The sequence below is a fragment of the Panthera uncia genome, chromosome C2, assembly GCF_023721935.1.
Source record: "Panthera uncia isolate 11264 chromosome C2, Puncia_PCG_1.0, whole genome shotgun sequence".
NCBI lineage: Eukaryota > Metazoa > Chordata > Mammalia > Carnivora > Felidae > Panthera > Panthera uncia.
The window spans coordinates 65,900,718-65,915,492 of NC_064810.1; the positions used below are offsets into that span (position 1 = coordinate 65,900,718).

The 14,775-nt window shown below is 34.1% G+C and overlaps 1 protein-coding gene across 1 annotated transcript in view; it reads right to left on the bottom strand.

Annotated features, from left to right (window-relative positions):
- POLQ (DNA polymerase theta) overlaps positions 1–14,775 on the bottom strand; it is a 116,026-nt gene that overhangs the window by 72,903 nt on the left and 28,348 nt on the right. Inside the window, exon 12 of the mRNA XM_049628253.1 lies at positions 14,366–14,508. Within this exon, the coding sequence (XP_049484210.1) occupies positions 14,366–14,508 (143 nt within the window). The remainder of the gene's footprint in view (positions 1–14,365; positions 14,509–14,775) is intronic.

The following is a 14,775-nucleotide window of genomic DNA, read 5'->3' on the forward strand; positions in this document are numbered from 1 at the left end:
GATAAGAAGCCAGAATCCAACTATATGTTGTCTGTAGAAGACAGATACAAAAATACAAAAAGGTCAAAAGTAAAAGGCAGAGAAAATATAATGCAAACCACAACCATAATAAACCAGAGTGGCCATACTAATATCAGATAAAATAGACTGTTCAAAAACATTAATAAAAACAAAAGGATCATTCTATAATGATAAAAGGATCAACCCATCAAGTATATATAAACAACTATAAATATATACAGGGTGCTGAAATACAGGAACAAAACTTGTCATAAATGAAAAGAGAAATTAAAAAATAATAGCTTAAGACTTAAATACCCTAACTTTCAACTGGATAGAACAACTAAGCAGAAGATCAACTTAGTCTTCTAAGACAATATTCGAAATCAACTAGACCTAACAGACATCTGTAGAACTCCATCCAACAAGAGAAGAGTGCACATTGTTCTTGAATTCACATAGAACATTCTCCAGGATAGACCATATGCAGGCAATAAAACAAGCCTCAATGTATAAAAGTATAGGGGTGCCTAGCTGCCTCAGTCAGTGGAACATGCAACTCATGATCTCAAGGTTGTGGGTTTGAGTCCCATGTTGTGTGTAGAAATTGCTTAAAAATAAAGTCTTAAAAAATATATATATTTTTTTAAATATTATATTTAAAATATATATATATATAAAATCTTAAAATCTTAAAATATATATATATACACACATCCATATATATACATACACACACACATATATAATATATATAAATATATATTTATAAAATATATAAATATATATATATACACACACACACATCCATATATATACATACACACACTAAATTACACAAAGTATGTTTCCTAAGAATGGAATAAAATTCAAAATGAATAACAAATAATGTTTGAGATTCATAATGTGGGAATTAAACAAGAAACTACTAAATGACATGGGTTAGGGAAAAAATCACAATAGAAATTACAAAGTACCTTAAAATTAATGAATATAAAAAATGAAAACATAACATACCGAGCTTAGAAGATGCAGTGAAAGTAGTATTTTGAGAGAAATGTATAGCTATAAATGATTCTATTAAAAAAATAAAGGTTTGAAACTAATACCCTAATCTTCAGCTTTAGACAATTGCAAATTGAAGAACAACGTAAAGCCAAAATAAGAAGGAAGAAAATAATAAAGAGCAGAAATTAATGAAATAGCCAAAAATAATAAAAGAAAAATCAACTAAACAAAAATTGGTTCTGGTAAAAGGCAAACTTGAGACACATAAAATTTTTCAAGATTTTATTTGAGCATAAATTGATTTCAATTGGGCAGTGCCAAACCAAAGGTGGTTAGAAGCCCTCCACTAACAGGGGGAGGAGCAAAGTTTTTATAGAGAAGATGCTGAAGCAAAGCAAAGCAATTATTTGACTGGTTATAGCTTAAGCACTTGCCTTACTTGGGAAAGCCTCAATGGCTGTTTGTGATTGGTTGTTCTCAAGTTTCAATTTCTTGGATTTGAGTGCACTGCTTCTGGCTTATGTTTTGTCTTGCTTATGTAAGCTACCAAGGCATTACAGCCACCTCAACCTAATGGCTTCCTTGTTTAAATACTTTTAACAGTGCTTTGAAAAGATGAATGAAATTGAAAAACTTTATCTAGGCTGATTCAGAAATGAAGAGAGAGGACTTAAATTACTAAAGTCAGGAATGAAAGAAGGGATAACATTACTGAATGTACAGAGAAAAAAGGGGGGGGTTATAAGAAAATAATGTGAAATGAATACCAACAAATTAGAGAAGCTATATAAAATGAACAAATTCCTGGAAACACACAAACTACCAAACTTGATTTAGGAAAAAACAGGAAATATGAATAGACCTATAAGAAGTCAATTGATTGAATTAGTAATAAATTTACTCCAAAGAAAAGTCTGGGCCCAAATGGCTTGACTGGTAAAATTTATCAAATATTTACATAAGAAACATAAATCTTTCACAAATTCTTCCTTAAAACCACACAAAGTCATATTGAGAGAAGAGAACTACAGACCAATATATCTAGTAAGTATAGATGCAACAATCCTCAGTAAACCAAATCTAGCAACAGATAAATAGTATTATACAAATAACCAAGTGGGATTTACCCAGAAAATCCAAGATCAATATCTCAAAATCAATTAACATAATACACTATATCAATAAGATGGACAAAAATACCACATGATGATCTCAACAGATGCAGAAACAGCACCTGACAAAATCTAACACTCTCTCATGATAAAAGCATTCAACAAAGCCATCTGCAAAAAACCCACAACTAACATCAAGATTGATGGTGAAAGACTGAATACTTCTGCCCCAAGATAAGGGACAAGGCAAAGATGTATGTGGTTGCTATGCCTATTCCATATTTTATTGGATTCCAGCCAGGTAAATTAGAGAAAAAAGGAAAGGAAAGGAAAGGAAAGGAAAGGAAAGGAAAGGAAAGAAAAAAGAAAAGAGAAGGGAAGAAAGGGGAAGGGAAGAGAAAGAAAGGGAAGGGAAAGGAGGAAGAGGAAGGATGGATGGAAGGAATGAAGGAAGGAAGGAAGGAAAAGATAGAAAAGGAAAGACATCCAGACTGAAAGGAAGAAGCAAAACCATATTTGCAGATGGCATGGTCTTGTATATAAAAAATCCTCAAGAATTCACAAAAGTACTGTAAGAATGAATAAACAAGCTTAATAGATTACGGGATATAAGACCCATGTACAAAAACCAGTTTTTTTCTGTATACTTTAATAAATAATCTGTAAATGTAATTAAGAAATAAATTCAATTTACAATAGCATCAAAAAGAATAAAATGCTTAGGAATAAGCTTAACAACAACAACAAAAAAAAACTTGTACTCTGAAAACTGTAAAAATTGTTGAAAGATATTAATGAACTATCTGCATCGACCATAAGGCTTAATATTATTAAGATGAAAATATTTCCCAAAATGACCAACAACTTCAGACAATCCCTATCAAAACTCAGCAGGCTTCTTTGCAGAAATTGGCAAGATGATCCTAAAATTTATAAGGAAATGCAAGTGACCTAGAATGATCAAAATTTTTTTCAAAGTAAACAAATTTAGAGGGCTCACATTTCCTGATTTCAAAACTTACTACCAAACTACAGTGATCAAAACAATACAATATCAGGGCACCTGGGTGGCTCAGTTTGGTTAAGCATCTGGCTTTTTATTTCGACTTAGGTCATGGTTTAGGTCTCATGGTTTGTGCAGGTCATGATCTCGTGGTTTGTGGGATTGAGCCCCATACTGTCAGCACAGAACCTACTTGGGATTCTCTCTCTCCCTCTCTCTCTGTCCCTCCCCCACTCAAGTGTGCTCTCTCTGTGCTCTTTCTCTCTCTCAAAATAAATAAACATTTTTTTCAAGTACAGTATCAGCATAAGGATAAATATATATCATTGAAACAGAATTGAAAGCCCAGAAATAAACCCTCACATTTGTGGTCACCTGATTTTTGACAAATGGTGCAGAGACACCTGGATATGCACATGCAAAGGAATGAAGTTAGATTCCCAACTTACATCAGTCACAAAAGTCCAAGTAGATCATATGTCTCAATGTAAGATAAAACTATAGAACTCAAGAAAACAGGAGTACATCCTTGTGACACTGAGTTATACAGTGGATTCCCAGATATGACAGCAAAAGAAAAAAATTGATAAATTTATCAAAATCCATAGCTTCCGTGCTTCGAAAATCATCATCAAAAACATGAAAAGATAACCCACAGAATGGAAGAAAATATTTCCAAATCTTATGTCTGATAAGAGACGTATCTAGTATATATAAAGAATACTTACCTCAATAATAAAAACTAGCAATACTTTAAATAATTTAAAATAGCAAATAATTTAAAAATAGCAAAAGATCTGAATATTTTTCTAAGATATTCATATGATCAATAAACACATGAAAAGATGCTCAACATCATTAGCCATTAGGGAAATGCAGTCCAAACTATAATGAGATAGCACTGGACACTCATAAGGATATATTAAAAAAGATAAAAACAAGCATTGGAGAAGATGTGAAGGATAGGAATTCATATACATTGCTAGTGGGAATGTAATATTACGCAGATGCTTTTGAGGAGTTTGAAAAATCTCAAAATGTTAAAAATAAAGTTACCACATAATTCAGCAATTCTACTCCTAGGGATATACTTGTACATGCATGTTCACAGCAGGATTATTAATAATAGCCAAAAAGCAAAAACATACCAAATGTCCATTAATTGATGAATGGATAGAAATGTAGTATGTCCATACAATGGAATATTATTCTCCAATATAAAGAACTTAAGAACTGATACATGCTTTACTGCAGCATTATTTACAATAGCCAAGAAATGGAAGTACTCCAAGTGTTCATCAATAGATGAATGTATAAAGAAGATGTGGTATATACACAATGAAATACTACTTAGCCATAAAAAGTATGAGACCTTGCCACTTGCAACAACATGCATGGACCTAGAGGGTATTATGCTAAGCAAAATAAGTCAGTCAAAGATAAATATCCTATGATTTCACCTATATCTAGATTCTAAAAAACATGAATAAACAAACAAAAAGCAAGATCATATCTATAAAAACAGAATACAAACTTATGGTTGCCAGAGGCAAAGGGGGAGAGGGACAGACAAAATAAGTGAAGGGGAGTGGGAGATACAAGCTTCCAGTTATGAAATAAGTCACAGGAATAAAAGGTACAGCATAAGGAATGTAATCGATGGTACTGTAATAGCATTGTATGGTGACAGATGGTAGCTACATTTGTGGTGATCATAACAAAACATACAGAGCTATTGAATCACTATGTTCTATACCTAAAACTAATGTAACATCATGTGTCAACTATACTCAATTTTTTTTTTAAAATAGAAAAAATGGGAATATATGTTATACCATGGATGAAACTTGAAAATATTATGCTAAGTGAAAGAAACCAGTCATAAAAGACCACATATTATATGATCCCATTTATATGAAATTTCCAGAATACGAAAGTCTATAAAACAGAAGGCACACTATTGCATTAGTGGTTGCTTAGGACTAAGGGAGAATTAGGAGACTAGAGGAAATTTGAGAGTAACTGCTAATGCAACCAGGGTTTTTCTAGGGTGATGAAAATGTTCTGAAATTAGATATTGGTGATAATTGCACAACTCTGCGAATATACTAAAACCCACTAACTTATACTTTAAATGGTATGCTATATAAACCATATTACACAAAGCTATTTAAAAATATATACTCAACTTCTACATGAGAAAATTTTCAGAACATTCTTGGAAGCCCAAAAATAGACTTAAAGAAATAGAGAAACATGTCTCTTCATGAATAAGACCAATCAGTCTAAAAAAGAAGGATGTCAATTCTCCTACATGACAATGTGTAAATTTAACAATACCAATGAAAATACCAAGTTAATTCTAAGCATTACATTAAAAAGCAAGCAAGCAAGAATGCGTATGAACACTGAAAAAGGACAGCAATGAAGGAAACTAGCCCCATTAGATAAAACATACAAGAAAAGCTTTTAATTAAAGCAGGGTAACTCGTGTACAAATTGGTAAAATTGGTCTGTTGTCAGATTGACAAATGAGGCAGATATACATCCAAAACCAAATGTAAGTTTAAAATATCCAAATAAAAAATGCAAATTAGTACATAAAACATGGGGAAAAAAGTAAAGATAAAAGCTAAAGAAATTTTTTCATTCGTTGTGTGTAAATAAACCTTTTAATAAATGAAATTGTGACTGCAGAATGTCACCATGAAAGAAAGGTGAAATTGAAAAGCCATATACAGTAGGTCTCCCCTGCTGCTTATCTGTTGGTTTCACTTCCCATGGTTTTAGTTACCCACAGTTAACCATGGTCCATAACAGATGATATATCATCAGAAGGTCAATAGTGGCTTCACACTACATCATAATGTCTATAGTATTCACCTCACTTCATCTCATTACATAGGCAATTTATCATCTCACATCATCACAAGAAGGGTACATACAGTAAATAATTTGAGAGAAAGATCACATTCACAAAAGATTTATAACATTACATAATTGTTCTATTTTGTTATGTTGTTGTTATTAATCTCTTACTGTGCCTAATTTATAAATTAAAATTTATCAAAGGTATGTAGGTATGGGAAAAAACATAATATACATAGGGCTCGGTACTATCTGGGTTTCAGGCATCCACTGATGGTATTGGAATGCATCCCCCATTTTTTCCCTCCATGAATTGTCATGTGTTTTATTTTTCTGTTGTGTTTTGTTCTTTTTCTTAAGTTTTTAAGGTTGTTTTATATATTAGGGAGAGTAGTGCCCCATGGCACATAGAATGTATCCCCCATGGATAAGGGGTGACTACTGTACTAGAATAAACTTCTAATGGAACACAGCTCAAAAGAAGGGAATCATAATCAGACAATTACATGAAGAACAATGTTAGGGAATTCCTTTATAATCTTAGATCAAGAAAAGCATTTCTTGCCAATACAGAAGTTCATAAATTCAACGACATTTTTTAAAAATGTGAGGTAAAACACAGAATAAACACAGCCAAAGCCAACTAAAAAACTAGATAAAAATACTTTCAACTTATACTACAAAGCACTATTCTCCCTGATATATAAAACAACTTTAAAAACTTAAGAAAAAGAACAAAACACAATAGAAAAATAAAAGACATGGACAATTCATGGAGGGAAAAAAGCATACTGTCCTTAAACAAATGGAAAAAATGTTCAAATGTATTCATAACTTAAAAATATAAATTAAAAATACACTAAAAAGTATAAAAGCTTATCAATATATATACTCTATTCATCAGGTTGTGGAAAAATAACTACCCTAATATAGCACTGGTAAAATTGAAAAGTGATACAAATCTTATGGAGGGCAATCTTACAAAACCAAAATCACATGTGCCTTTATACTTTATCAAACAATTGTTCTTTAGGGAGTCTTTCCTAAAGATATACCTCCCTCAAAACTAAATAATATATGCACCAAAGTTATTCACTGTAGCATCATTTGCCATAACAAAATATTGGAAACAACCCAACTGTCCATCAACAGAGAACTGAATAAATAATGGTATACACACACAATGGAGTTATACAGATATTTTAAAAAAGAATTTAAAATCTCCATAAACTGACAGAGTGACTTCCAAGATATATTGTTAAGGAAAAAAGATGGTGCAAAAAAAATGTATACAGTGCACTTACAGTAAGGTAAAGTAAGAATACATATATGTGCTTGCTAGTATTTATAAAACAAAAGAGATATAGTACTTTCTTATTTTATATACTTTATTACATTTCACAGATATTGTCTTTTTTTTTTTTAATACAAATTAAAGGTCTGTGATGGTCTTGCTTTGAGCAAGTCTACTGGCACCATTTTTCCAATAGCATTTGCTCACTTTGTGTCTCTGGGTCATATTTTGTAATTCTCACAGTTTATTTCAAATTTTTTCATTATTTTATGTGCTACGATAATCGATGATCAATTATCTTTGATGTTACTATTGTAATTGTTTTAAGGTCTCATTAACCACACCCATATAAAACAGTGAACTTGATAAATATTGTGTGTCTTCTGACTGCTCCACTGACCAGCCATTACCCTATCTCTCTCCCTCTCCTAGGGCTTTCCTACTCCCTGAGATATAACGATATTGAAATTAGGCCAATTAGTAACCCTACAATGGCCTCCACATGTTGAAATGAAAAGGAAGAGTCCCAAATCTCTCAAATCAAAAGCTAGAAATGATTAAGCTTAGTGAGGAAAGCATATAGAAAGCTGAAACAAGCTGAAAGCTAGGCCTTTTCCACCAAGCAGCTCCGTTGTGAAAGCAAAGGAAAAGTTCTTGAACTTTTAAATTAAAAGTTCTACTCCAGTAAACACACAAATGATAAGAAGGTGAAACATTCTTATTGCTGATATGTAGAAAGAGTGAGTGACCTGGATAGAAGATCCAAATAGCCACAACACTCCCTTAAGCCAAAGCCTAAACCAGAGCAAGGCTCTAACTCTTCAATTCTGAGAGGCCGAGAGAGGAGAGGAAGCTGTACAAGAAAAAACTGGAAACTGGCAGAGGCTGGTTTGTGAGGTTTAAGGAAAGAAGCCGTCCCCATAATGTAAAAGTGCAAGGTTAAGCAGCAGGTGCTGATATAGAAGCTGCAGCAAGTTATCCAGAAGATCTAGCTAAAATCATTAACAAACATAGCTACATTAAACAAAAAATTTTCAATGGAGACAAAATAGTTTACTATTAGAAGAAGATGCCATCTAGGATTTTTCATAGCTAAAGACAAGTCAATGCCTGGCTTCAAAGTTTCAAAGGACACGATGATTCTTGTTAGGTACTTCTGCAGCTGGTGACTTGAAGTTGAAGCCAGTGCTCATTTACCATTCCAAAATCCTAAGGTCCTTAGTAATTGTGCTAAATCTACTCTCCCTGTGCTCTGTAAATGGAATAGCAAAGCCTGGATGACAGCACATCTGTTTACAACATGGTTTACTGAGTATTTTAAACCTACTATTGAGACTTACTCAGAAAAAGAAAGATTCCTTTCCAATTACTGCAGACAATGTAGTCACTCATGAGCTCTGATGGAGATGTACAAGATAAATGTTGTTTTCCTATCTCCTAATGGAATATCCGTTCTACAGTCCATGGATCTTGAAGTATAGATAATACTTGAACAATGTGGGGGTTGGGGCACCAACCCCAATGCAGTGGAAAAATCTGTGTATAACTTTTGACTCTCCCCAAATCTTAACTGCTCATAGTCTACTGTTGACGGAAAGCTTTACCAATAACAGAAACAGTCAATTAACACATATTTTATGCTATATTATATACTGTATTCTTATGATATAGCTAGAAAAATGAAAATGTTAAGAAAATCATAAGGAAAATACACAGTACCGTGCTATATTTATTTTTTAAAAATCCATGTATAAGTGGACCTGCAAAGTTCAAACCCATTTTGTTCAAGAGCCAACTGTAATTTTGACTTTCAAGTCTTTTTATTGAAGAACTGTATTTCATAAGGCTATAGCTGTTAAAGACAGTAATTCCTCTGATGGGTCCAGGCAAAGTACATTGAAAACTTTCTGGAAAGGATTCCACCATTCTAGATGCCATAAGAACATTTATGATTCATGGGAAGAGGTCAAAACTTTAACATCAATGGGAGTTTAAGAGAAGTGACTTCCAACCCTCATGGATGAATGTATGGGTCCAAGATTCCCATGGAGGAAGTAACTGCACTTGTGGTGGAAACAGCAAGAGAACCTGAATCAGAAGTGGAGACTGAAGATGTGACTGAATTGCTGCAATCTCATGATAAAACTTGAATATATAAGCAGTTGCCTCTTACGGATGAGCAAAGAAAGTGGTTTCTTGAGATGTAATCTACTCCTGGTGCAGATGCTGTGAGAACCATCAAAATGACAACAATGGATTTAGAATGTGACATAAACTTAGTTGATAAAGAAAGCAGCAGCGGAGTTTGAGAGGATTGACTCCAATTTTGAAAGAAGCTCTACTGTCGTTAAAATGCTATCAAACAGCATCGCATGCTACAGAGAAATTGCTTGTGAAAGAGTCAAATTTCATTGGCAAATTTCATTGTTGTCTTATTCTTAAGAAATTGCCACAGCCACCTCCAACTTTAGCAATCACCACCTGGATCAGTTAGCAGACATCAACATCCAGGCAAGAACTTTTACCAGCAAAATGATTATGGCTTGCTGAAAGCTTAGATGATGCTTAACATTTTTTAGCAATAAAGTATTTTTAAATTAAGGTATGTACATTTTTTAGACAATGCTATTACACACTTAATAGACTATAGTGACTATAGTATAGTATAAACTTATATATACTGGGAAACCAAAAAAGTCATTTGGCTCACTTACTGCATTATTTGCTTTGTTACAGTGGTCTGGAACCAAACCTGCAATATTGCCAAGGTGTGTCTGTGTATTAAAAACTAATGAAAATAGTTATCTATGAAGGTCAGTAGAGGTACATCCTTTTGATGTACTTCTGACTTTTGAATCACATAAATGTTTTAAATATTCAAAAAATAAAATAGTATATGAAAACTACATGTTTTATTTAACTTAAAACATAAATGTATATTAACTTGCCACATTTTGAGCTAAGGTCAAGGCCTTTTGTTTTGAGTCTAAGTCTACTGATTAGAATTTATCACTGCTTTCTTATGTAGACCACATCCACAATACACTGAAATTCAATTTCTGTTTTGGCCAAGTGTAGTTAGATATTAAAGAGAAATGCAAAATAATCTGTGAGCAGTATCCTTCTAGTTCTTTCCCATATTGACTTTTATAACTTTTTTACAGTTTTTACAGTTGTCTCACATATTTCATTAGCAATTATTTTAATGATTTATATTCAATCTGATTTTCATGGAAGTAAACTGGCAGTCTGACCCTAGAACTGATAATCTTATCCACTGTATGATAAATGAGACAGTTTTAAGACCGTGGCAGGTAACTTATAACACTGGCTTTGAGATTCTTCCTAGCCACATTCTCAGGCACAGAACTTTGAGCATATTATCACCCATGTATTACAATTGTTCACTAGAAGAAAAAATGGCCTTGTTCTGGCATTTCCCCTCTGTTCACCTCAACACTGTTTTTTATTTAAATGCATTTCCTGATAAGCCTTCCTAATTCTATTTAACTTTGTTTTTAAGATTTATTTTATTTTTTTAAAGTATTCTCTAGGCCCAACGTAGGGCTTGAACTCACAACCCCAAGATCAAGAGTTGCATGCTCCATCAAATGAGCTGGCTAGGCACCCCAACCTTCCTAATTCTCTGATAATTTCAGTTTTATGCTCCCACCACTCACTTGCTTATCGAAATATATGTATCTGCCCCTTTCCCCCAAGCTTTATCAAAATATAATTGGCAAATGAAATTGGATATATTGAAGATGTATAATATGATGATTTGATACATGTGTTCCTGTGTAATGAATACGACAATCAAGTTAATTAACACATCCATCACCTGACACAGTTACCACTCTGTGTGTGTTTGTGGTAAGAACAGATTTACTCTCTAAACAAATTCCAAGTATACAATACAGTGTTATTAGTTATAATTACCATTTTGTACATTAGATTCCTACAACTTATCCATATTATAAGTGAAAGTTTGTACTCTTTGACCAACATCTACCTATGTTCCCCATGCCCTGGCACCAGGCAACTGCCATTTAACAATATTTCTGAGTTCAACTTTTTCAAATTCCACATGTGAGTGATATCATATTATATGTGCCTTCTTCTCTCTGGCTTACTGCACTGAACATGATACCCTCCCAGGATAATCCATGTTGTCACAAATGGCACGATTTCCTTCTTTTTGATAGCTGAATGATGTTCCATTGTATATAGTTATAACATCCTATTCTAAGCTGATAACAACTTAACTTTGATTACATACACAAACTCAAAAATTTTACTTCTCTATCCCCTTATGTTTTAGGTCATTGATGTTACCATTTACATCTTTTATTTTGTGTATCCATTAACTCATTATTTTGTTTTTTTTTTTTTAATATAGTAGACACATTACATTAGTTTCAGGTATACAACTTAGTGATTTAACAACTTTATACATTATACTATGTTCACCACAAGTATAGTTAACATGTCTTATTATATCACTATTACAATATCATTGACTGTATTCCTTATGCTCTACATTTTATTCCTGTGACTTAATCATTCCACAACTGGAGGCCTGTGTCTTCTTCTCCTCTTCTCCCAATTTGCTCATCTCCCTACCCTACCCCCTCAGTTTGCTTTCTTTAATTAGGATCTATTTCTGCTTTTTTGTTTGCTTATTCTTTTTTTTTCCATTTATGAGTGGCATCATATGATACTTGTCTTTCTCATTCTGACATATCACTTAGCATAATATCTTTGAGTTCACAGATTTTTTCTTTTCCTTGACTGAATCCACTTTTGAAGCTACTGAATTTTTCACATCACCCACTGTATTCTTCAGCTCTAGGATTCATGTTTGGTTTTACTTTTTGATGGTTTCTATTTATTTGTTGAATTTCTCATTCTGGTCATGTACTGTTTTCCTAATTTTGTTTGGTTGACTATCTGTGTTTTATTGTAGTTCACTGAAATTCATTAAGAGGATTATTCTGAATTCTTGGTCAGTCAGTTCACAGATCTCCATTTGTTTAGGTTTGGTTACTGGAGCTTTACTAGTTTCTTTGGTGGTGCCATATTTCCTTGATTCTTCATTATTCTTGTATCCTTGTGTTGGTATGTGTGCATTTGAGGAAGCAGTCACTTCTTCTAGTCTTTACAGGTTTGGTTCAATAGGGAAAGATTTTCACTAGTCAGCCCAAACTAGGTTCTCAAAGGCCAGCTGGTAGAGCCCACAGGAGGGTGGGCAAGGTTTGATGCCAGAGTTTCTGGTTGGGTGGGGCCACTGGCTCAGCCCTGCATTCAGGCAAGACCACACCGTGGGCTGCCTGATCAGGTGGGACTGTTAGCTGGTCTCTGCAGACAGGCATGGCCACTGGCTGGGCTCTCTGACCAGACAGGACCAGAGACTAGACTCCTTGGATAGGTGGTGCCATTAACTGAACTTTGTGTTCAGGTGTGGCCAGAGGTTATGCTCCATAGTTGGATGGGGCTGCAGGATGGACCCTGTGATCATGCAGGACTTCTGGCTGTGTTCTACAGTTCAGAGTCCCTGCTCCAGCAGGGCCACAAGATGAGCTCTGCAGTTGGGTAGGGGTGTCAGACTGGTTACCTGCAAGGGCAGAGGTACAGGCTGGGCTCTGCAGTCAGGCCTTTGCCTGGGAATCTTAGCTGGGCTTAACTGTTCACCCTGCTTTCTGGTCAAACAGGCAGCAATCTGGCACAAGTGGGTGGAGCCATTTGCTGGGCTCTCTGATTGGGCAAGGTGGCCAGGAGGGATGCAGTGCCATCACTAATCCACACACAAATCCTTGTGAGCCCTACCTCCCATATTGTTCCTCAGGTAATCTAGCCTTGCCTATTTCCCTAGCATTCCCCATAAGGTAAGACAGAAGTGGACTTCCCAGGGAACACTCCAGACTGCTGAGGAAGCTAGATGTCAACCCCAAGCTCTCTTTTTCTCACTGGAGAAACTGTAGGCCCAGAGAATTCCTCCCAGTGTGGTACAGTGCTGGATTAGGGAGGGGCAACACTGTCAAAGTGAAACCACTGCTCTTAGCCTTCTAATGTGGCTTTTCTCAGTTTTTGTGCTCCATGAATGTGTTTCAGCCTAACTGCCAGGTTCTGGGATTTTTAGAAAGGTGTTTTTGTCTGTAAATAGTTGCTAATTCATATTTCTGTTATGGAGACTAGAGCCAGGGGCCTCTTATTCTGCCATCTTGCTTATGTCAGTTCCTACGACTGCTCTTAATTGACAAAATATTTTTAGCCAGGTTCTTTCCAGAGAATACAATCTCAAACCCTATTTTATTCAATTTTTATCAAAATCTTTGTTATAAGAAATAGTTATAAAAGACTATCTAATATATACAAGCCTTTAAAATTCCTTATTGCATTTATTATAGAGATTTTCTCAAGAATATAAGACCCTGGGTGTCTTTTTAGGACTAAATTTCTCTTATGCAATAAAATGCAACATTTTTCCTAATTATTTTTTTAAAGATTTTACTTTTTTAAGTAATCTTTACACCCAACATGGGTCTCGAACTTACAACCCAGAGATCAAAAGTCACATGCTTTACTGACTGAGACAGCCAGGTACCCCTTTTCCTCATTTTTTTGGTTTTGTTTATCTTATCAATATTGAGACTAATCAAGCTTTCCTGTTTGCTGTAGTTGCTAGAAAACTCAGAACCAAAGTTGGCTACAGGAACTGTACATGACTTAAAGGCATGCATGTTTATGTACAAACCTTTGAATTTTATATGATGATCTTATTTTCAACTTCCTGATATTTCATTATACTTTACTATTCTTTTATATATTGTAAAATATGTTTTTTATAAAACACCTCAAATGCTTTTTTGAAAGGTTAGAGAAAAAAGCAGACAAATAAATTAAAATGTCACTATAACATTTAGCTTATTACTTTAAAACAACTCTCTTCTTACCTGTACTCTATTTCCACCACTGCTACCCTAAAGAAGACAAACAAGATGTTCCCAAGATGTTCAGGATTCTATATAAGTATTTTCTCCCCATTTTCACAAACTTAATAGTGAAGAAAACAGAACTTACCAGATAAACAATATGCAAATCATTCTCTAAAACAAAGCCCTTCATTGCTCTTTGGAGGTCAGCAAAAATATCTAAAGTATCAGTTGGAGAAAGTGAAGAAGACAGAGTTGCTGAACCAAGATGTGTTGGATGATACACTTTTCCTGGTTGGGGGCAGGTGAAGGGAAATAAAGTATCAAATGTTAAAGATTAAATAAAACAATGTCTTTCTGTACTCTATAATTTACGTTTTAGCCTCTGATAAATTTTACAAACAGAATTTTGCCCAATGTATGCATATTTATGAGCAGATTCTATGCTAAATGTCTGATGTTGCTAAATCCAACACTAAGTACTAAAAATGAGTTTATATACCACTCAAAAAACCGGTTTCCTTTTATAGTGTTTGAAAAGTCAATTTCCTTTTACTA